The sequence below is a fragment of the Protopterus annectens genome, chromosome 8.part0 (genome assembly GCF_019279795.1).
Source record: "Protopterus annectens isolate FY-2018-M chromosome 8.part0, PAN1.0, whole genome shotgun sequence".
Taxonomy (NCBI): Eukaryota; Metazoa; Chordata; order Ceratodontiformes; family Protopteridae; genus Protopterus; species Protopterus annectens.
Genome location: NC_056741.1, coordinates 612,605,232 through 612,630,169, shown reverse-complemented (window position 1 = coordinate 612,630,169; position 24,938 = coordinate 612,605,232). Strand labels below are relative to the sequence as shown.

Genomic DNA, 24,938 nt, shown 5'->3' with positions numbered 1-24,938 from the left:
TTTTTATATAGACATTTATGGGAATCTGTAACCCTGTAGTATTTGTCCGGCTTAACAGGTGCAGTAGGTAAAGAGTCTGGAGACAGGCCGGACTCTGAAAATACATCATCTACTATGTCTAAAACAGGAGGAATTGTAAGAGGTCTGTGCTGAGGTAGTAAAAGAAAATCTCTAAGCCTTTTCTTAGAATCTGAATAATCTTGGCTCTCCCAGTGGAAATGATCCCTCATGGTAGGCAGGGTTTCCCCAAAAGAATAATCCTCAGGAGGGGAGGCTGAAGGAACAGAATCCTCATAGGGAGGAATAGACTATCCCTGTTCTGAGGAGGAATCAGAGGAAATGGAAACCTGGTCTGAGGAATCATATTCAGTATCTTGCCTAGGCCTTTTATCAGGAGGGGGATGGGAACCCCTGATCAAAGTAATTAGGTCTTCAGCCATTTTGAGCATCTGTTTCTTAGGCATAGAAGTCTGTCCTGGAGAATGCTGTACTTGTTTCTTTGTCTTTAAAACTGTTTTAGACTTTGTCTTGGATGCTGAAGTAGGCTTGATATAAAGTTCTGTAGGTCTGAAAACACCCTCAAAAGCCGATGCCTGTTCAGCGGCTCTGGACCCATCTGAGGGATTAGTTTCCGGAGGGGCCAATACCTTGAGTATCCAGAGGCCTAGTCATCTCCACGTGGGAGTCTGAAGCGGCCTGAGGTAGCGGGAGTCAGGGGCTGTGAAAGCGCCTCACTGAGCACCGACGACTGGCCTAGAAGAGGCTTCGTCATCGGTTTTGGACCTCGGATGCCTGTCCTTTTCTTTATCCTTGCGCTTTTTAGGAATTCCGTTCGTCGGTTGTTCTGACGGCATTATACAGTTAAACCTTCGGCCAAAGTAATGAAAAGCAAAATCGTACCGATGGTATACCGTGTGTTGGTTAAATCTAGCACAAAACCGACAACTAGCTATGTCGTGGTCAGGGCCTAGGCAAGGAATACAGTAAGAATGAAAATCCTTATGAGGTATTTGCTTCCCACAAGAAATACCATTGTTAACTTTTTCTGACATCTGTCTGGAGCAAGAAAAATGTTTCCCCAATGGGGTACTTAGCTTTATTGAAGACTTCAGATCTGAAATTCAATTTCAGAAATCTCAGGAGTCGGCCGACTGGCACTTGCGAACTACTTTTGCTTCGGGCACCGCGCGGCAAGAAAGACTGAAGAAAATGGCGTCGGCTGCATCTTTTATACCCCTGGCGCACTGACGTCAGGGAAGAGGCGACAGCAACTGACGCCGGACCAGGACTTTGGAATTCAGGCCGACTGCGGGTAGCTTGCCAGCAGGATAATCCAAGTGTAATGACTACAACAGTGAAACACGATGAACATCTATAAAGCAATTTAGACAAGAAGTATCACTTTTAAAAGAATATAGAAAAGGGAACATATTATCAAAGAATAGTTCTGCTGTGGCAAACCCTAACCGGGAAAAGCCGAAAGACAAACAACAACTTAGAAAGGCAGAAGTGGTAAAAGCAGCTCACAGTATCAAAACAGACCAACATTTATCATATACTATTGTCAATGATGAAATAAAAATATCTGCACAGGCAGAAAAACTAAGGTATGCAGATAATAATAAAGGAAAAGTACAAAATAAGCAATTCATTAATGAACCAAAAAGATTTTATACAGAATTAATAAATAAATAAAATGAACAGAATCCCACCCCACCCCCAAAAAAGAAGAAAGCAGCGCATTTTAAAGAAGTATTTATGAAGACTGTGTTGAACATAAAGATGCTGAACAGATAAAATTAAAAGAAACAGTAAGGAGAACTAATGTAGTGGACATGAAATGGGGTGAAGCAACAGCCAAAGAAATTGAGACAAAATTAAGAAAAGCTCCAAACTAGAAAACCCCAGACTGAGATGCAGTACCTAACTTCTGGCTAAAAAAAAGCATCGTCTTTACCCAAAGATTTAGCCCCAAATAATTACTTACATCTGTATCCTGAACAGACACCAAATTAGTTAACAACAACAAAAATAATACTCTTCTGTAACAGTGAACCTGCAAGTCATCCTAAGAACTACAGGGCAGTAACTTGCCTTCCAACAATATACAAATAAAATACTGGAATTGATATAGACAGAGTTTATATTCATTTAGAAAAAAAAAACTAATGGGTAACAAAAGAAATATGGAACAAAGGATCATTTGTTGCTAAAAGAAAGCCGTACTAAAGACTTGCAAGACAAAGAAGAATTTAAGTATGGCATGGATAGATTACATGCAAGCATTGACAGCATCCCACATACATCAATAAATGAATGCTTACAGATGTATAACATACACCTACATTGAGGATTACATTACAGTCACCATGAAAACAGTAGCAAACCACTTTGCAGTTGAGCCATGACAAAGGGCAAATTATTATCACAGGGATAAAAATTCAAAGGGGGATATTACAGGGTTATTCTTTGTCACCACTGCTGTTTTGTCTTGCCCTTATCCCATTAAGCTGTTTACTTAAATTTGCACTATGGTTACAATTGGGCTCCCAGAAAACAACCTTGTTTAAAGGTTTCTCATCTACTTTTTATGGATGTCTTAAAACTGTACAGTTCATCAGATGAGGGGTTGAACCCCAACTACAAATGGTAAAAATGTTCCCTTATGATGTAAGAAATAACATTTGGTCTTGACAACTGTGCAAAAGCAACATGCAAAACAGGAAATCTGCAATAAGAAAATATCAACCTGCGACAGAAATCTGATATATATGAACAAATGTGAATAAGGTTCAGTAAGGAATACTTCAGAAGAAAAACTATATTGAAAACTGCCCTGACATCAAGGAATAAAGTCCAAGTTATAAATCAATTTGCTCTTAAATATTCTTAACTTACAGTTTTCAGGTGATTGACTGGCCCTAAAAAGTACTTGATCAATTGGGCTCGAAAACAAAAACATGCTTCACGCCTATCAAGTGATATACACAAATCAGTGTACACCAAGACTACATTTTCCTCTCTCTCTAATGAAAGTACGGGGCTCCTTGAAATTGATTACATGTACACAATTGTGGGACTGTATAAAATATCTACTGACCTCATCAGATCCAAGCAGAGTGAAAAGTTTAACAGATAAGGAGAAAAAGTCTATGATAATACCTTTGCTTAGTTCAGCAGAAGCATTTCAGTGGGAAGCGTGATCATAATCAAAGCAGAAGTGGACAAAAATCAAACAGCAACTGAGTGTGCCAAAAAACAAAAGAAAGCCTATGAACAGAAGGATCATATGAGAAAGAAAGAAAAGTGGAAAAGCCATAAATACAGTGCCAAGATCTCCTGGAATAACCTCATGCTGCCGAAGATTTGGTGCAGGAATGGTTAAGGAGGAGTGAATTGAAACTAAAAAATAAAAGACTAATAACAGTGGCCCAGGATACTGGACTACGTACACAATGGTTTGCTAAATCCATTGAAAAAGTAGGAGAAAACCGAGAAATTCAGGTTCTATAAAAAAGAAATGGAAACAGTTGTGCGTCTTGTTGCTGGATGTAATACACTCATAGCAGAGTGCCTATATACTGAAAGGCATGACAATGTGGCAAGACCGTTGTATTGGAGACTGTGCAAACACTACAATACAGAAGTAGCCGAGAAGAATTAGAAATAAACCACAAAGCATTATAGAGCATGACAAAGTGTATATCACATGGGATCACCAATTACCAACAGTTCATAAAATAGATGCAAGAAAACCAGATATAGTAGTCCGCGAAAATAAGAGAAAAGAATCACTGGTCTCCGAAACTGTTACAACCTGCGATTCCAGTGTCTTACATATAGAGACACACAAGGTCAAAGTATCAGGATTTGCAGGAAGAAAAGAGAGCAATGTAGAAGAAAGACATTCAAACACTTCCAACAGTAGTAGGAGCAATGGTCTAAAAGAAATTACTGTCATCCTTTAATATGTTACCAATAATGTAACCCATCTGAAGTAAAAGAGGAGTCAATTCTGGGCACATTACAGGTGCAGAGAAGAGCATTCTTAGCTAACAAAGACTGAAATAATACTAATTTCATGAACTCTTATTGCACCCGGACTTTAAATGATGCCCATTTCTGTCATGGAATTAAAAATCCAAAATACTTGGAGAATCCATTTATAGAATGTGACAGAAGTTTCAAATGAAAAAAACTCCCTTTGAATACACCAATGAGTTCACGCAGGAGCACAGTGCCAGACTAGAGTTAAGCTCAACAGGGTCTTCTTTCCCCATGGTTTCTGCCAAGCCCGATCCCTTGACTGTGGTTTCGGTAGATGGTAGGTAGGGGGACAGTGGAAATCTCGTTCATCCATCCATTCATGCACATCACTAATTAGATGAGGCATTTAGCTAAATTAAGAGAATCATGGTTACTCCCGCCGTTTACCCACGCTTCACCGAATTTCTTCACTTTGACATTCACAGCACTGGGCAGAAATCACATTGAGTCAACACCCATCTCAGGCCTTTACAATGCTTTGTTTTAATTAAACAGTCGGATTCCCCCAGCCCACACCAGTTCTAAGTCAGCTGCTAGCTGCTGGACGATGTGGGATGCCGGTCGGGATTGGTGCCTGCCAGCCGGAGTGATCCACAGGAAAGACCTGGCACACGTTCAGAGTTGCCACCACCATCACCCGCCCGGGAAGGGGGGGGTGTGACGAGGAAGCGACACCTTCTCCAGACACGGCCAGTGCCCAGCTCCACTTCACGCCCGAGCCCGACCAACCCAGCCCTTAGAGCTAATCCTTATCCCAAAGTTACAGATCTGGATTGCCAACTTCCCTTACCCACATTGTTCTAACATGCCAGGGGCTGTTCACCTTGGAGACCTGCTGTGGATATGGGTACAACCTGGCATTAAACTAATTATACCCTCTCCCATGGATTTTCATGGGCCAGCGAGAGCTCACTTGAAGCAACCGGAATAACAATACTTTCCAAGGCATGGGCCCTTCTCTCGGGGCAAACCCATTCCAGGGGAACCCTGCACTTTTCAAAGAAAAGGGAGCTCTGCAGGGGCCCCCGCCAGCTTCTCTAGGATCGTTTGCGTCACTGCACTGGACGTTGCAAGGCACCCGTTTCAGCTGTTCTGGAGTCTGGGATGTGAACCTGACTCCCTTTCAATCGGTCAAGCCATCCCTTCAGAACAGCACTCGCCTATCTCTCAGGACCAACTGACCCATGTTCAACTGCTGTTCACATGGAACCCTTCTCCACTATGGCCTTCAAAGCTCCCATTTGAATATTCAATACTACCACCAAGATCTGCGTACAGCGAAACACAAAGTCATAAAATATCAGGATTTGCAGGCAAACATTAGAGCAACGTGGAAGAAAAATACCCACACAGTTCCAATAGTAGTAGGAGCAACGGGTCTTATAAAAAAGAATTTACAATCGTATTTAGATACTTTACCAATACATGAAACCCCATACAAATCATTACTGGGCACACTGTGGGTGCTGCGAAGAGCACTTCTGGCTGACACCACAGATTGAAACAAAACAAATTTCATAAATTTTAACTATACTCCGACTTAGAAATGAGGTTCGTTCTCGCCATGGTATTGGAAACCCAAAAGACTTGGAGAAATTAAAAGAGCATTTGGTATATAAAAATCTTATGGAACAAAGGATCCTTTGTTGTTAACTAAATCTATATTATTATCTACAAAAAGGGGAAATACAGCATGGCTAGATTACAAAAAAAAAGCATCTGACAGCATCCCACATTTATGGATAAAGGAATGCTTAGAGATATGATACACCCTACATTGATCTATGACATTTCAGTGACCATGAAACAATAGCAAACCACTTGGGAAATTACTATTCCAAGGCTAAAAATTCAAAGGGGGATATTCCAGAGTGACTGTTACCCTTGCTGTTTTATTTTGCCCTATAGTTTTTGTGGCTGACTTAAAAAAACTACATACTTCATCAGATGTGGAGTTGAAAACACAATTACAAATGGTTAAAACTTTCTCAGATATAAGAATGACATTTGGCCTTGATAAATGTGCAAAAGCAACATATAAAACAGGAAAGGTGCAGCACCAACAAAATATCAACAGGAATATGATATAAAGGAACTTGAGCAGGAGGAAATTTATTAATATTTGGGAATAGATGGAGCAGCAACAGTAAACAAATTTGAATAAAGCTCAGTAAGGAATACTTCAAGAGACTAAAATTAATACAGAAAACTGACATGACATCTAGGAATAAAGTCCAAGCTATAAATCACTTTGCTCTTCCTGTTCTAACTTACAATTCTGGGGTGAGCAACAGGCCTTAAAAATTACTGGATCAGTTGGAAGGAAAATAATGCTTATTAAATGTGGTTGAAAATTCACAAATAGAGTGGCAAGTACAGAGATATCCTGGAGCAACCTCATGTTGTCCAAAATTTGACACAGGAATGGTTGAGAGAGGGGTGAACTGAAACCAAAAGACGAAGGATTAATAATTGAGACCCATGATAGAGGACTGCATACACAATGGTTTAGGAAATCCAGCGAACATGTGGAAGAGACAGACAAATGCAGGTTCTGTTAAAAAATAAAATGGAAAACAGTTGCACTTCATGTTGCTGGGTGTGACATGTGATACACTCAAGCCAGAGAGTGCCTGTATACAGAAAGGCACAATAATGTGGCAAAACTGTTGCACTGGGGATTGTGCAAACGCTACAATACAGACAAAGCTGAGAAACACTGGAAACATGAACAACACAGAGAATGATGAAGTTTTGATCACATGCGATCACCCATTACCAGCAGTTTGAAAAAACAGATGCGAGAAAACCAGATAGAGTAGTCCACTAAAAGAAGACAAAATTAGCACTGATCATTGAAATAGCTATACCAAGTGATTACAGTGTCTTATGCACAGAGAGACACAAAGTCATAAAATACCAGGATTTGAAGGCAGAAGAGACAGCATTGTAGAAGAATGATACCCATACAGTTCCAAAAATAGTGGGAGCAACAGGTCTAATGAAAAATAATTTACAGACTTATTTAGATATGCTCCCAATATATGTAATTCTGTATGAACTACAGAGAAAGGTAACCCTTGGGCACATTGCAGGCGCTGAGAAGGGCACTCTTAGCTAACATCAAAGACTGAAAACAATACTAAATTTCATGAACTCTAATCGTACCTTGACTTAGGAATGGGGTCCATTCCTGTCATGGTATTAGAAACTCAAAATACTTGGGTAAAATAAAACAGAGAGACAATGGTCACACGAAAAAAGTATCTTAAAAAGAGACAAAATGTTAAATGCACCAGAACGGCTAGCTCAAACTGTGATGCACGTGCACTGGCCCAGCAATCAAGGAGCCTCAATCCTCACCACTAACACCACTAAGGGGCGTCAATATAGGGAAAGGATAATAAATACATACACAGTAAAGTACAATTTCCCTTAAGAGCACACAGAGATCCCAGTCAGTATGAGGCTGGTTTCTCCCTTTCTCTCCAGGTCCCCAATAAGACTCCCCACTGGCACAGCTATAGGGTCCAGATCTCAGCCTAGTGGGCAAGCTAAAACCTCAAGTACCCTCTCTGTCCAACCAGTGCTTCATGTCCCTGCCCAAGTAGCTGATACACACACACATTTTGAGATAAGAGTTTATACAACCACACAGACACTCCTGGGGAAGGCTGGCACAGGTTCTCCAGCTGTGCCCCTTTTCTGCCCAGTCTAAAAGGTAGTACCAGCTGCCACCACCCACTAATATTTATCAGCTACTCAAAGGCCCTTAAAAGGGTATCCAATTATTACTGTGCAATATTATTATCCAAATGGTAAGTGTGGCCTAACAGTCAAGACTTATTTGGAGTGACTTGGTACAGCATCACTATATACATGCAATGTACTCTTAGAGCTTAAATTATCTCTATACAAAACAGCCACAGTTGAAAGGTTTAAAAATATTTAATAATAAATAATAAAAGCACAAGACAATACTTCTTACTACACAGTGCTAGTCAAGAGTTCAGAGATCACAGAGAAATACTTAAAATAATACAGTACAAAAGTTGTAACATCAACACAGAAAAACACTTGGTCCCATCTTCCTAATTCCTAGCTATTTCTAAGAGAAAACACAGTTCTAAATAACTTCCATATAGAAACAGGCAGTGCTGGTGATGTTGGATGTTCAAGACAAAATGCTCTGAGCTCTCTGATTCTCTCTCTTTAAATTGATAACACAGAGGTGCTTCACATGACATCATTCTTCACACTTCTCTGGTGTTCCCAGGCTAACAGAAACTACATTTACATTCTTTACACCTGGTCAGAAACCAGAGCAATAAAGGACACTTACACATGCAAATTCTAGCCATTAACTCTGGCCTTAAAACAACAGGCAGGATGCCTCCCTCTAGACATATCGGCTCTGAATTTTGACATCAAAGACAGTCATAAAATACCTGACAGCTTTCTTACAGCAGAGTACACTGCTGTTACATTTTTGAAGTTCAATGTCTAATGCAGTCTTTTCACATTTAAGAGAACAAGCCTGTGGCTTACATTAATATTTACAAATGACAGAATAATCCACAAAAGTCTATTTGGCTAGGCTGGCAGCCTTCACTTATCTTTACATAAAGAATGAATGGGCATCCTTTTCACTGCTCCAAGAAGAAATGTTCTTCAAATGATTGTAAAGATGCAGACCTGCTTAATGAAAACATTGACAAACCTATCTTGGGTCACAGTTCTGTCATCCAGAAGCCTGTGATACACTGCAAGGACAGAAATGTGTACCTTGACCACAGAATATCTAAGACCCAAGTTAGACAACTGTCTGAGGTAGTCAAGAACAACTTACAGAGTAACCAAATAAGGGACAGAATGAACTTTTGTTGCCAAGCAGAAGTTGTTCTCAAGATGGCCAGAAAAGTCTGATAGGTAGAAGACTTCCTGTCAGTTTCAACTTCCTCTGAAACTGTCAAAGGGAGGTGCAGATGAATTAATAGATGGACTACAAAAGCCAGGCAAGGGGGTGGTGCCAGAAGTAGCTGCAATGTGGGGGGGGGGGCACTCTGCTGAATTGGGTTGGGATACGGTCCTTTACTGTGATGGAATGAGAACTTGAAACAGCACCCTTTTTGCCTAACAAAGGGCAAAGAGGACAACATTAATCATTATTCTCGGAATCCTGAAGGGTAATTTAACATGGAGGGATGAAGGGGCTGCAACTCCCAAATATCTGTAATAGGCCCTCTTGCTGACAAATGCCTTGCTCCCTATGTTGCCTGAAATCCAATGCTGAGTCTATCGCAATGTGTCCCTCACTTAATTCAGAAGATTTACTGCTTGCCATGTAGGTCCACATTGACTGTTTTGTCTAAGTCTGTTTCTGCAGCCAGAGGTGAAACCCTAAAACTATTGTCCTTAAAGGGCTGTCAAGTAACTGTCATGGCTGAATGGGTGGGTATCATTTGCTCTGTTTCAGCAATACTCATCACAGGAAAAAATAAGCAGATTCCCCAAGTGGCTTATTCGGGTCTACTTTAAGCTCTCGAAAGCAGTAAAACCCAAATCAGAATTGCGCGACATGTAAAGAGCGAATACGAATGAACAAAACCGCGAAAGAGGAAATATCGAAATCGTACAGTTGACCCGGCTGCGGTATAGCTCTGTAAGGTAAGTGTGTGATAGTTACGGACCAATAGTTACGGACCTTAGGGTTAGGGAGGGGTTAAGGTAAATGCATAGTTAGGTAGTGTATATAAGGTTTTGTGTAGGTAATGTATGCAAGGTTTAGTGTAGGGTTTTGTTAAATGTATGTGTGTGGAATATTTAGTTTGTTTGGGTATAGCTCCGTGGGGAAGTGTGCGGTAGTTACGGACCTTAGGGTTAGGGAGGGGTTAAGGATAGTGCATAGACAGTTGTGTATGTGGGGTTAGTGTAGGGTTAGCAGTAGGATTTTGATGCTTTAATTTAGGGATTTGGTTAGTGCATGTGTTTTTTTTATTGTGTTTGGGTAGGTAGTGTGTTGCGGGTGGTGGGTTGGCCGACTAGGACGGTTCGAGGTTTATATTTTCACGCTTTAGTACATTCGACGTATCCGCTGTTCGCTCTTTATGTGTCGCGGGATTCGGGTTTTTCGTGTTTTGAGGGTATAAAGTAGACCCGCTTATTCTTCAACATACTCCGCCAAAAGTGAAAGAAATGGTGATATTCTGAATGGTGCTTTTACCCTGCTACTTCCTGAACAGCTTGTAGTGCTTCATACACTGTTTGCTGTCAATAGTAGGAAGGAAGCTGTAGTTGCGGTGCTGCTAAATCAGAATGTCAAAGATAAGTCACTCAAGTGAGTATGTAGGAGATGTGATATGGTGTGGGATTATTTCAAATCGCTTTTTGGATCCTGCCCTAGGGCATGTAATGGACAGCTTGAGCACAGCATGTTTAACCAACTCTTCATTTTGCATACAATGAATGAGCATTTTTACATTCTTCAAGCAGTACACTTAAATAAACCTCCTGAATAAAATAAAGCAAAGCTATACATCTTTCAAAATCTGGCTTAGTCTGCAAGAGATATTAGTAAACCCCATTACAACATTAAATATACTTTATACCACTGCAACTGAAGTATCATTCTAAATAACTGTTAGATAAAAATCCTTGTAAGATGTAGTGATGAGAAATATCTCAACTCCGTAGAAGTTCTGACCATCTTGCAAACAGCATTCTTCTAGATGAAGTACAAAAAAAAAAAAAAAAAAAAAAAAAAGAGTATTGTCAAAGGTATAAATTATACATAAAGAAAGAACTGGATTACTGAGGAACTTTACTCACTAAACCACAGTGTGTGCTATTGAAAAAGAACCATATCAAAGAGGGACCCATTTAATTTTTTTTTTTTTTTCTGGAAAAAGTGAGTCGAGAAGGTTAATTGTGCAACTTTCGCCCAATGGTATATATGCTCAAAATCAAATTTATTATAGTACTAATAAAAATATGCACTGCTATAATAAACACATCATTAAAATACTGTAGTCAAATAGTTTTGGCTGAGCATTAAAATCAGTATGCAACAGTTAAAGATTACTTGAAAACTGATATAATTATATAAAATAAAACTAGTTTTCGTTATAGTAATAACGTGCATTTGATAGACAAATATATAATTTGGTGGAACTGTTTTTCTTTCACAGAAGCAGAAGTTTGGTAAAACTGTTTTCTATTACATTAACAGTGTCATATTTTTAGAAATAGCATGTAACACAGCATCTGCAAGTACAGAAAAGAAAAAAAAAAGAAATATGCATTAAGCAAGTATGATTAGCTTAACAGAATGAGCTTGTGTGGACCCAAAACTATTATAGTTCTGAATGTTTTTGTAACAAATGGCATTGACAATACAGGCTTGTTGAAAAAACTGTGTCAGGTAGTGCAGGATGAATGCCGGATATGTCTGCAGACAAATGCAAAGTGTAAGAAGCCGCAGTTGCATAGGGTACCTGTGGCTGATGGACCATGGTACTTTATACAAACTGAGAATGCAGGACCATTGCCTCCTGCAAATGGCGAGTACTGTTACTTGCTTGTAGTGGTAGAGGTTTTTTCAAAATGGGTGGAAGCAATTCCAACCAAGGGAATGACAGCTAAAGTGACAGTAGAAGCACTTTGAAAAAAACATTTTTTGCCATTGGGGATGGCCCAGGGTGATAGAATCAGACAATTTTATCAAATATGCACCACAAATAAAACAATCAATCTTCTTAAACAAGTATAATATATCCAAAAAGAAAATACGAACACCAGAGTTGTAGTAGAGAATAATTTAATCAACGGTAAGCACTTTCGTATAACACTTTATCAGACCATAAAACAAACAAGCAACATCGATCCTTATATACACATTCAATTACCTAATAAGCCTATCAAAGCACAGAATCAGACAATGAACCACAATTAGTCAGTAAGACAATAAAAGTACTTTGAAACATGCTGGAAATTCAGCAAAGGTTTTATGTTCCATATCATCCACAATCACATGGGGTGGTAGAAAGAATGAATAGAAAGTTAAAGGACATGTTAGAAAAAAATGTGCCTTGAGAAAGGAAATAATTGGGTAAATCAGGTACCTAGCATTTTGATGGGAATCACGGCAACATCAAACAGTAAGACAGGAATATTTCCATTTGCAGTGATGACAGGCAGACAAATGCCCTTACAGTTTCCTTTTGACCCAGAAGTATGGAGTGAAAGTCCATTGTTAGAAGCAGAAAAGCATCAACTATGGATGGAAAAGCATCGACTATGGATGAATGACCTATAGTACGTATGTCCAGAGGGGTCTACTGCTTTTGGTCAAATTACATTTGGTCGAAAAAGATTTCAGGCAGCCCACTTCACTGAAAGCTCATTTGATTGAAAGATCAATTGGTCGAATTCCAGTTGGTCGAAAATGGAATACAGCCCCTGCCCCACTGCAGTGTGATCCTGGAGTGAAAATATAAAGTTGGGGGGGGGGGCACAACCCCCCACATTTTGCAACTAATTTTTACTGATGTGTATCCATTAAAATACATTGAAACATATAACAAGTACACTGTAATTACGTGGGGGGATATGCCCCCCACACACCCCAAACACCCCAACTTTATATTCTCACTCCAGGGTCGCACTGCAGTGGGGCAGGGGCTATATTCCATTTTCGACCAAATGGAATTCGACCAAATGGGTTTTCAGTGAAATGTATTTTTCAGTGAAGTGGGCTGCCTTAAATCATTTTCAACCAAATGTAATTCAACCAAAGCAGTAGACCCGTCCAGAAATAGCCAAATAGCAAGTGTTACCATCTGTGAAAAAAAAAAAAAAAAATTCCAACATTGTCAGAGGAAGGGGATATTCAGTTGGGATTATAAAGTCATGGTAAAATATTTCAGTAAAACTGGTCCACGGTGCAGTAAAACTGGCAAGAACCTTTTGAAGAAAAGAATTTGATTGGAACATTGGTTATAAGAGTAAAGAATGTGAAAAAGTTTTTAAAAAAATGTTGGTACATAGAGGTCAGTGTAAAGTAATTAAACAGGGAGAACAAACAAAGGGTAGGTAAATAATATTTTATCTATTTTTCAGATGCCCATTTACTGGTTTGGGAGATCAATACCTACTCCAACCTATCAATGGTACAATGGGAAAATATGTGACTAATAATAATGAATTTGCTGAGTCCATTGTCTAGTACAAGTGTTTTGTGGATATTTTCCTCTTATGGCATGATACAGAAGAACGTCTAAAGGAATTTAGTGGGTATATTAATAATGTCAACCCTTTTCCTTAAATTTACCTATAAATATTCTGACAGAGAAATTGATTTTTTGGACGTGAAGGTGAGGAGAGATATATTTCATCAGGTATCCACTGAACTATACAAGAAACCAGTAAGGAAAATACTGTGCTCCATAATGGTAGTATGCATCCTAAACATACCAAGGTGAATGTTTTGAAAGGACAGATATATCGCATTATGCATTTGCACAATGATGACACCACTCTACATGCAGCACTCTCTAGCTTAAAACAAGAATTTATGATGAGAGGCTATAAAGAATATGACATAGACAGACTTAACAGATGTAAACCTTATTATAGTACTACAGGAATGGCACAAATAAGATTGATGAATAGTAATGAAATCAATATACAGTCCAAAGGAAATATAAATAGTGAGATCTTAAGGATGCCACTTACATATGCCAGTGATATAAATTTAGTATGTGACGCTGTAAAAAATAATTGGGACATTTTATCTAACGTTAAGGAACTTAATGGAGTGATAGGGGATGCACCTCATTTTACTTTTAAAAATAGGTCCTTGAAAAGACAACTTTGCTATAAGTCTACAGGTACACATCAGTATGATCGCTCAGACAGACTAGGAACATACATATGTAGAAGATGCATGACATGTTCCCATATTTATGTTGGAGAACAGTTTATACATCCACAATAAGATCAAAATAAACTTTTACGCTGACTGTCAGACAAAGAATGTGGTATACTTTAGTTTTTGTGTTACCGGTTATGCCTTCTATATAGGTAAGACAAATCGTGTATTCAAAGATAGAATATTGGAGCATATGAGGGACATAAGGAATGTGAAGGAGAGCAATGCACTTGCTATGCATGTTAAAACTGAAGGCTCAGGACATAGTTTTAAATTTTTTGTGTTGCAGTTAGTTCATATGAATAAGAGAGGGGGTGATTTAAATAGTCAAACAGAAGCTGTAGAACAAAAATGGATATTAAAGCTTCAAGCGGCTAGACCACCTGGTCTTAATAGTAAAGTATCACTGAAGTCATTCCTGAAAGCTCGGACTCTAAAACATTAACCCCTCTAAAACACGAATGTTTTTAAAGTTATAGAGGTACATTTTTATATTGTTTATGCATGTTTTATGCTAGTTGTTTGAGCAAATTGAATGTGCATATATATATATATATATATATATGTACATTTATATGTGTATATACATACATATGCACACATAAGCATATTATTTTTTCTTAAGCATTTTTTATGCTATGCATTTTAACGTAAGTGATATTAATGTATATATTTTTTATTTATTTATTTTTTATTTTATTTTATTTTACATTTGTTGACCGGGAAAGTCCGACTGGACACATGTCCATTTTCAGCGGAGGCCCGGGGAGAAAAGCTCCAATAGTACATAGTAGGTTACAAAAAGTTCCAATAGTACATAGTAGGTTACAACAATGTTTGACAGCTAACATACGATTGTAGTTATGCACTAAATACCCAGGGAAGAAAAAAAAGTTACATTAGTATGTACAATAACAATTATAAAGAGAAAAACAAAGCATCATATAGTTAGTATACACAGGTAAGAAAAAGTTACATTAGGATGTACAGTGAACAATTATTATAAGAAACAAACCTACAAGTAGTTAGTTTCAGGGGAGAGTAGATGGCTTGAGGCCTAGGAGGATAGTAATTTCACTGAGGAGGTTGAGGGGAGCTATGGGTTAGTCTGGATTAGAACATTGGCAAAGCCAGTGGGATTTGAAGTGGTGGGAGAGGCCATTTCTGAAAGTATTTAGGGAGGTTGATTCGGTGAGACTAGGTGGAAGAGAGTTCCATATTTTACCCACTGTGTTTGAAAACAGAGAGTCACCTCCTGAGTTACAGGATTTGATTGTCTGTCTGAGTAATCTGTGAGATGATCTTAGTCTATTTAGGTTGGTATAAGGGGTAATTATTCCAGACAGGCCGGGAGTGTTTTCAGGTTGAGAGAGTATTTTGTAAGCAATAATAAGTTGCTTCTGTAGAAGTAGATTTGGTAGTTCTATCCAACCTAGGTTCTGAAGATTAGTACAGTGATGGGTTTTGTAGGGCAGGCCTGTGGCAAATCTTGCAATATGATTATAACAACAAGAGAGTTTAGATAGATCCGATTTGTTGGGATTTGTAAGTATGCGGGAGCCATACAAGAGGGTAGAAAGGAGATGGGTGCGAGCAATGGCAACTTTAGCCGTGGGAGTCAGAAAAGATTTTATTCTATAAAGGGACCCCAGTTTCTTATTAACAGTTTTGATAGTTTGGTTGATGTGCACATCAAATCTGAGTTTGTTGTCAATGGTAACCCCTAATAGCTTGGTATGAGGGTCGGGGGTGATGGTGGTTCCATTGTTGGATTGTCCACAAAAGGGAAAAGTTGGTGTTTATGGGTAGGATGGAAGAGTAGCATTTTCGTTTTTTTTGGATTAAGGATCAGTTGGCGTTCTGATAACCAATTCTCAACTGCAGTGAAACAGTCTTGAGTTTTGGATAATAGAATAGTTGGGGATCTATCTGAGCAAATTAAAGTCGAGTCATCAGCATATTGAATACATGTAGACTCTGGGATGACTTTGTTAAGATCATTAATAAAGATGGAAAATAGAAGAGGGCCAAGTATGGAACCTTGGGGGACTCCTATGGTGTTGGGTATGAGGTCGGAGAGCTTGCTTTGCCAGAGCACAGCTTGTTGCCTATCAGAAAGATAGGTATGAAACCAGTCTAGGGTTTTGTTATCTAGATAGAGAGTTTGTAGGGTTGCATGCAAGAGTTTGTGGATGACCATATCAAAAGCTTTTGATAGGTCCAAGAAGAGGGCTGAAGAAATTTTTTGTCATTCGGTTAAGATTGATAGTGTTTGTGAAAGAGAGGAGAGCGGTAGTAGTGCTATGTTTGGGCCTGAAGCCATGCTGGGAGTTGGTTAGCAGGTTTTCCTGAGTTAGGTAGTGGATGAGTTGTTTGTGAATACATTTTCCATGATTTTTGCCAGTGGTGACAAAATGGCTATTGGTCTGTAGTTTGAGAGGTCAGTGGATGAGCCACCTTTATGGAGGGGGATGACATGGGAGATTTTCCATATGGAGGGGATTGTGGATTCAGTTATGGTCCGATTAATTAAGATTGAGATGGGATAGGCTATAACATCCGCAGCTTTTTGTAGAAAGTCTGCTGGAAGTAGGTCTGCCGAGAGTGGTTGGCTTTAGTTTCCTTAGTAAGGATCGGATGTATGCAGTAGGGACAGGTTGTAGGTTGAATAACGGCGTGGTCTTCTGGGTGGGACTTGTGGTTAGGGAGCAGGGGGCTACTTGTTGGTTGGCTAAGGATTTGATCACATCGATGAAGAAGGTATTAAAGGATGTGGCCACTTCATCTGGGTTTTCATAGTTAGGTTTGCTGGTGTGGGGTGGAGGACCTGCCTGGATGGAGAAGTTTGTTTATTCCTGTCCAAAACTTTTGGGGGTTGTTTTGATGTTTATGTTGTAGTTGGAAATAGTAGTTCTTTTGTCCATTAAGATAGATTTTTTGTGTCATTTCTTAGTTTTTGGAAGTTGGTACGGTCTAGGGGTGTCTTGGTAGTACGCCATTTATTCCATGCTTTGTTTCTAGCTTTGATTTTGGCTGTGGAGTCTTTTGATAGCCATGGTGCTATGAGAGCTTTTGTTTTGATTAACCGTTTGGGGGCATGTGTGTCAAGTATGTTTAGAAATGTGGAGTTAAATTTTATTACAGCTTCTTCTAGTGTGAGGTGTTTTAGGATTGACCAGTTACAGGACTGCAGCTCATTTCGGAATCTAGTGATGTCAAAATGTTTGGTGCTTCTAACAGTCCTGAGTACAGGGAGGTGGCAGCTACCACTTTTGCTTTTTACCATATAAGTAATGAGGTGATCACTGAGCTCATTAGTAATAGTCCCAGATTTATAAGTTCCGGGTTTATGGTTAGTGAGCATCCAGTCTAGGATACTTTCTTTTTGTTTGTTGCTGCCAATTCTAGTAGAGGTGGTAATATTTTGTGAGAAGCCATGGAGATTGATATTGGTTGGGTCTGTCTCTGACACACATTGATTCCAGTCAATGTTGACATCTCCCAGAATTATGGTTTCTTGTGGGAAGTTATTTGTCAGCCAACTTAGAGTGTTCTCAAGAGTGTCAGAGTTGTTCCCAGGGGGAATATAGATTCTGATTAGGTTAATACTTTTTCTTTATTTAGTTGTAGTTTTAGGGTTGTTAATTCTCGTTTGGTATTTGCGGTGGCTGAGTGGGGTGTAGGGTAAGCGTTGAGTGTGCTTTTGAAGAGCACAGCAGTACCACCACCTCTTTTTTTGAGGCGATCGGTCCTGTATATGTTGTAGCCAGGTGGCAGGATTTCGTTATCTTTGGTCTCTGGTTTGAGCCAGGTTTCTGTGAGACACATAATGTCAGGGAGGTAAGTTGCTAAAAGAGCATGTAGATTATGAATTTTATTATTTAGGCTTCTAATATTAAGGTGGCAAATAAGAAGGGAGTCAGGAGGTCTTGGAAACAAGGATGTTTTATTTGCACTGTCATTTGATGGAGGGCCTGGGTTTGGATGTATGTCTCCATCTATATTTATGTTTTTCTAAGATACATTATTAGCTTCATCAGTTTATGTAGTAGTTTATCTATGTTTTTGGACTTGGGGTAGATTATGTTTGGTTTATAGGAGTAGTGGAAGTGAGTAAGCGGTGTTTTGTTGATTAGGTAGTGAGTAGGGTGATTAGTGTTGATCAGAAATGTGGGAGTACTAGTTTGGTACTTTGGATAATGAAAACCTGGGTGTGTCTGGGACTCGTATATAGTTAGCAGGTATAGTGTGATAAGAATTGGTAGGGTGAGAGTTACAGTTTTTGGGCTGGTATAGTGATATGGGGTGTTAAGGACTTCATACTGTTGCTTGATTGGTTATAAGATAGTTAGTGTAGGTGGTTTGGTATTGGTTGGGGGAGAGGCGGGGTGGGGAGTGAGGCAGTGTGATTTGTGAGCCTAGTGGACTTGGAGGGGCAGTGAAAGAGGTGGGCCAAGAGTTTTGAGTGGCTAGAGATAAAGGAGGGGTGTGGTTAGTTAAGTATAAATATAGGGGTACTGGGGCGGGTGGGATACGGGGCAGGGTGGGCGGGAGCGAGCCGAGCAAGCCTTGGCGAGCGGGTTAATCCACTCCACACAGAGCAAGTCCAGGTAATACACTAGTAGATGTTTTTCCTTGCTACAGGGCTCTACAAGTGAAGCATAATAGTAGCTGCACTTTTGCTTATAGTTTGGGACTAGCTCCTCTGTTTTACTCAGAATTCACACTAATTTTCCAAGTAAGTGAGGAGAAGATACTGTTGTTTGCGTCTTACTGCTGTGTGCGAAACCCAGTTTGCAAGCTAGTTTAGGGGATACTTTACAATGTAAAATACATTAGTAGCTTTCATTTTAGTAGGATATTGACCTTGTAGATGAAAGTGTTTGGTAGATAGTATAGTTCTGGGCTGTTGGTAGATAGTTTAGTTCTGAGCTGTTCTACACTTTAGGTATCGCTTTCTTCCTTAGCTCGGTATTGAGAGGGAGGTCGGGGGAGATTACAGGACAGTACCTGAACAAATAAAAAGAAAAACATTCAGCTTGCTTTTAGAGTTATTAATTGCAAAGCTATAAAGTAGAGTTAGGGTACAGGTTTCAATGCAGTTTGTATGTAACAGAGCCTAGAGCAGGGGATTGAACTCCCTTTTAAACTTAATTGCAATCCAACAAGTATATAAAGATCTGTTAGTAAGCTGAGCCAACAGGTTAATGGAACAAGCGATTCGTTTCTTGAGTTGACTCACTCTATCATTCAGGATAAATGCAACACATTTTAGACTTCATTATTGCCCTGAAAAGACCAGTCGCTAATAATTGAGCAGTTTGGTTACAAAGGACACTTCGCTATTTTTGCTTAGTTATTCCTAATACTGAAACACATCAATGTCCTTAAACACAGCAGTCGCTGATAGTGTCCTCTTTCAATTTAACATAGTAATTCAAATATAACTGTTTAAAGTAGTCAAAACAAACAATTCACAGAGCGCCTTTACCTAGCAGGTGGCGCTACTAGTGGGTACACGCTACCTCTGAGTGAGTAACTGCGTGAGAAGGTAGCGAGACGCTGAATACAGTTTGTGAGCTAAATTATTCTACAGTGTGGTCGTGGCTGTAAGAGCTACACTTAGATCACATTTATAACTGAACCATCTGTTAGAATTACACTTTAGGATGCGCTGTAATTTATAATTATAAATACATTGGTTTTATGTGATGTTACATACCCTGAGATGCGCCTACAAACTTAGATTGCAACACAGCAGTAAATGACTAAAATGGCGGGCTCTTAGGGAGTTATGATACCTCGCATTAAGTCATAGGCAGGGGTGGGGGTTAATCCCACTCCACACAGAGCAAGTCCAGGTAATACACTAGTAGATGTTTTTCCTTGCTACAGGGCTCTACAAGTGAAGCATAATAGTAGCTGCACTTTTGCTTATAGTTTGGGACTAGCTCCTCTGTTTTACTCAGAATTCACACTAATTTTCCAAGTAAGTGAGGAGAAGATACTGTTGTTTGCGTCTTACTGCTGTGTGTGAAACCCAGTTCAAGCTAGTTTAGGGGATACTTTACAATGTAAAATACATTAGTAGCTTTCATTTTAGTAGGATATTGACCTTGTAGATGAAAGTGTTTGGTAGATAGTATAGTTCTGGGCTGTTGGTAGATAGTTTAGTTCTGAGCTGTTCTACACTTTAGGTATCGCTTTCTTCCTTAGCGCGATATTGAGAGGGAGGTCGGGGTAGATTACAGGACAGTACCTTGTAGATGAAAGTGTTTGGTAGATAGTATAGTTCTGGGCTGTTGGTAGATAGTTTAGTTCTGAGCTGTTCTACACTTTAGGTATCACTTTCTTCCTTAGCGCGATATTGAGAGGGAGGTTGGGGTAGATTACAGGACATTACCTTTTAGATGCATATACAACTCTTCTTCCCCATCCTTACTTATAGCTAGTCCTTCAACTGGTCTCCTCAAAGATGTTCACAGAACATTGGTATAGACATAATTCTTCAAGCTCGTTGTCGCGACAGTCCTTCTCAATGACCTTTGCGTACTGTATGCATATATATATATATATATAGATATTTTATATAATTTATACATGGTTTCAATGTTTTTATTAGCTATTATACTCTTGGAAAGATGTATTTATACTTATATGTTGCACTAGCACTTTATTGTTCCTTTGAGTGACTAAGGTCTTGTTTCTCATTGGATGGAGTATGAATAGGTACTGTAGTTTTCGAAAGATGTATTTATGTTTGTATACTGCACTAGCACTTTAATGTTTTCTTAAATGATTAAGGCCTTGCCTCTCATTGGTTGGTGTATGAACAGAGAAACTTTTTAAATGTGATGTTGGTTTACTTTATTGTTAGTCCGAAGAAGCGGAGTCCATCTGCGAAAAGCGCTTAATTTTTGTACTAATAAACAATTCTGCTGTGTGCTACCAACTAGTATATGAAAAGGTTAGAAAGATATGGAAAAGTGACTGGAGTGACAGGTTAAATGGGTTATTTCTGGAATGGTGGGAAACCATTATCACAATTTTAATTGCTATAGTAGCCATTATTTTGTTGATCATGATAATGTGTATGTGTGTTAAACTTTGTATTAAAAAGGACCATCAATCAGCTATGTAACTAATGTAGGTGGTAAAGAAAGTAACATAATCAATGGAGACATGATTTTTCTGCAAAAAAGTTTGATTTAAATTTTGACTGAAACGTATTTTTTAGTTTTCGAAATAAAAATCCGGACTTGATAGAATTATGTAAAGTAAAACTGGTTTCCCCTCATAGTAATAACATATATTTGATAGAAAAATATATACAATTTGGTAGAATTGTTTTTCTTTCACAGTAACAGAGGTTTGGTAAAACTGCTTTCTATCATAGTAACAGTGTGATATTTTCAGAAATAGCATGTAACACAGTATCTGCAAGTACAAAAAATATGCAGTAAACAAACATGATTTGCATAACATAATGTGCTCATGTGAAACAAAATGTATTATAATTCTGAATGTTTTTGTAACAAATGGCATTAACAATAGAGGCTTATTAAAATATCATAAACAGTTAAATGTATACAGATATTCAAGAGAATAAACCTGCTAAAGAGACATGGCTAAAACAGCAGAAAAAGTTACAGACTATCCTATCAATAAAAGAACATTTTGGCTTGCTGAGGAACCGGTTTTATCTGGTTGAGATAAAGATGCAGACAAAGAATGCTTCAATACAGGAAAATAATGTTTTATCAAGGATGAAATTTGAAACTAGATAAAATTGACTGCAAAGAACTGCCTGGTGAACGTTTTACAATACGAGTCTCCTGAGGAATTTAAGTGTATCTGACCATAATCAATGTATAACGAAAATGTGAAAATCCTGACGATAGTGCTTGGTTGGCTTGTTTCAATAAACCTTTCAGTAAATACGAATATACAAACAGTCTGTGTAACCCAAAAGCATTCACTCCACACAGTGGTTAGATGTAGAATAACGCACATCTGGTACAAACATCACCTCATCAAAAGAAGCAACAGCAAAGAGGAATCACCTTTTCACAGGAAAAGAGTTTTGACTATATAAAGAAGGGGAAGTGCAAGTGGCACAGTCTCTGAATAGAAAAATGTAAAGGGCTTTGCCCCATTCTAAAAATATATCTTACAATTAATACACAAATTCCATTTCAAAAAGTTTTTTGATTTGGCAAACTGATTTAAATACATATTTCTTTTCTTTCAGTGGTCTAAACAAATATGCTCATTATCAGATTTGGCTCAAGTCAGTAACTCTACAGTGGGAAATGCATAGAGGAATCTTTCCGGTCACTGAAGGAAGAGCAGGGCTCACTGACAACTTCCGTCTAGCCTGTTAAACTAAGGAAAAATGGCAAAGATCTGCATTGGTCTGTGTAGCAACAAAGTTGAACTCTGGGTTATATCATGTATAGGAGCTATACACCAGATAGTGTCACATGCATGAGGGTCCTGTCCCCATTTCTTTCTTTTAAGCCCTTATCCTACAAGATCTCCAAAAATCAGGGCAAGAACCCTGGGGAACACTACAGACACAAAGAACAGACCAAACTGCATTCCTCTTTACTGAAGTGGTACTCCTCAAAGGAAAATGAAGAACATTAGGTTGCCAGACTAAGGCGTCATAAACACCCTCTACAGTGGGACACACCTGCATCCTCTTCTGCAGACTTTTTTAATCACATCTTGTGAAGCCTATCTAAGAAGAATGTTTCTTAGAAAGAAGGCATCCAAAATGGCCCGTTTCAGATCCTGTGTGTGCAGTTCACTAGGACAGCCTCAATAATGCTACACGCACAAGCACGAATCAGGAGACATTGCCCTAACCACAGCATCAATGCAGTTAAGCTACACTTGGCTGCAACAAAGCCTACTGCAGACGTTGCTGTATAGGTCTTAAACACATTCTTTAATCAAAGAATCAAGGAGTTCTGCAAGTTTTCTAATGCCTAACACACCATGAAGGACCATCACTAGGACAAACAAGACAGATAATTATGTATCACAAGAACTAAAAAGTTGTAAACAGAAAGATCCTCTTGCCAACCTAAAACTTTGTATTCCATCAAGTGGCAAGATGGACAGGTACTGTCTCTATGTGAACTCTTCTAAACTGCAGAGATCACAAAGGAATCTGCAACAAGTTTTCAGTGAGAATGTTGCACTACTCGACTGGATGTTTATAATGGTATGTGCATTACCTGGAGTAGGAGAAGCAGAATGTGAGTATTTCCAGTGGCACCCTTTAACAAAGCTTCTAGGGGGTCAGAAAAAAACAGGGGTCCTCTTCCTTCTCTTGAAGTTCTAAATTTCTTCTAAGGAGAAAGGATGGGAGTTACAGGTATGTCCATGGAGGACTCCATGAGTCTTAAGAGTTTCTCCAAAGAAAAGGTCACTACAGCGAATGGGGGGCTATAAAGGGAAGAGATAACATCACTTTGGTCTGTCTCTGAAGGAGGGATCTCTGTTCCCCAACAATCCATTCCAATGGCTGATTCTGAGGAATGACCATTCTCTTTCCTCAGACTCCAGAATCAGACCATGACCATTTCACATGACACACAGTTCAAGAAGCCAACAGCAGGGGAACACTGGGAATAAGGAAATGAGCCATCAATACACAGCACTAACTACAGAAGGCAACACTTTGAATGCATTCAAAATGTGCTCCCTGGACCAGGTCTCACATCAAGAATTCAATACATCCACTTTAATTCAAATCACTTCTAAGACTTAATGACTGAACAGAAAAACAATACCTGAAGACTTTTTCTGTACACTTCTATTTTGCTCAAAGACTCTTCCAAAAGACTCTTTAAGTTAACTTTCTCTTGGTTCAATTTCTTCACCACATTCCGTGCTTCTTCAAATTTCTGCATAAGGAAATCCTTCTCTTCCTTGTTTCTTGTTCGAAAGCCAAGAAGTTCCTCATAACAGCCTCGAAGAGCTTGATTGCTCTGCTGAATTGCCTCTGTATAAAAAGAATGGAGAAAGCAAAGGTGGGTCTGTAAATATTTCAGCATACAGTGAAAATGAGCATAATTTCATGCACTGTTGTTAGCAAATGAGTTAAGTACAGCAACCATAAACCGCACTTAAATTCCCATAACTAAAACCATATCACTGTGGAGTTTAAATAAACGAAAACTTAAATGTGATACCTATATTTCACATTACACACCTTGATATTCCAATCAGTTTTGTTGCAGACATATTTTTATACAAGTCTTGTTTAATAAGAAAATTAAAAATAATGTGATCATCAGTATTCAGACGGTATGAAAATACTAATTACAAAACAAATAAATAGCTAAGAGTAACAAATCTGTGGTCCTGTCATTGGTCACCGCAATAATCTAGAAAACAGGAGAAATGCTAGAATGTATGTGGCATACCATCTATCACCCTTCAAAACATCTGGGGAGCTGTAAGCGACAGAAGACAGATACTGATGCTCAGGCAGGCCTTCACTGTCCACAGAATCATCACATCAAAATGCATACTCTCCTGCAGTTTAGTAATGCTACTGTGCTGCTCAAGAAAACCACACATACGTGCACACTTAACTGCATTCAGACAATGGAAGTCATGAAATAAAATATAAACACACACAAACGCACACACAAAACTTCATTTAGAAAATGGCAACCACAAAAAACAAAGCATATGAATCACTGCCCAAGAAATCAAATCAATAACACACAATGTCCGGTGAGATAAACATGCAGGCAGCAAGGACATGTAACAGCAGAAAACCAAAATGTTGCAAAACATGCTATTCAATTTAAGAAGCTAGTAGACAACTGGGAGAAAGGGAATCAGCAACATGAATTACAGTCAAGCACCCTACACCATCATCATAAACAAGTACACTGATTAATTTTAAATTCTAAGTTCAGCTTCAATTTTGCCATTAAGT

General features: G+C 38.8%; 1 protein-coding gene across 1 annotated transcript in view; it reads right to left on the bottom strand.

Annotated features, from left to right (window-relative positions):
• The window catches only part of LOC122808948 (NF-kappa-B essential modulator-like), a gene marked incomplete in the record, with an annotated part of 2,932,895 nt that overhangs the window by 2,784,087 nt on the left and 123,870 nt on the right, over positions 1-24,938 (bottom strand). The window contains 1 exon segment of the mRNA XM_044080106.1: positions 23,779-23,990. Coding sequence (XP_043936041.1) covers positions 23,779-23,990 — 212 coding nt within the window.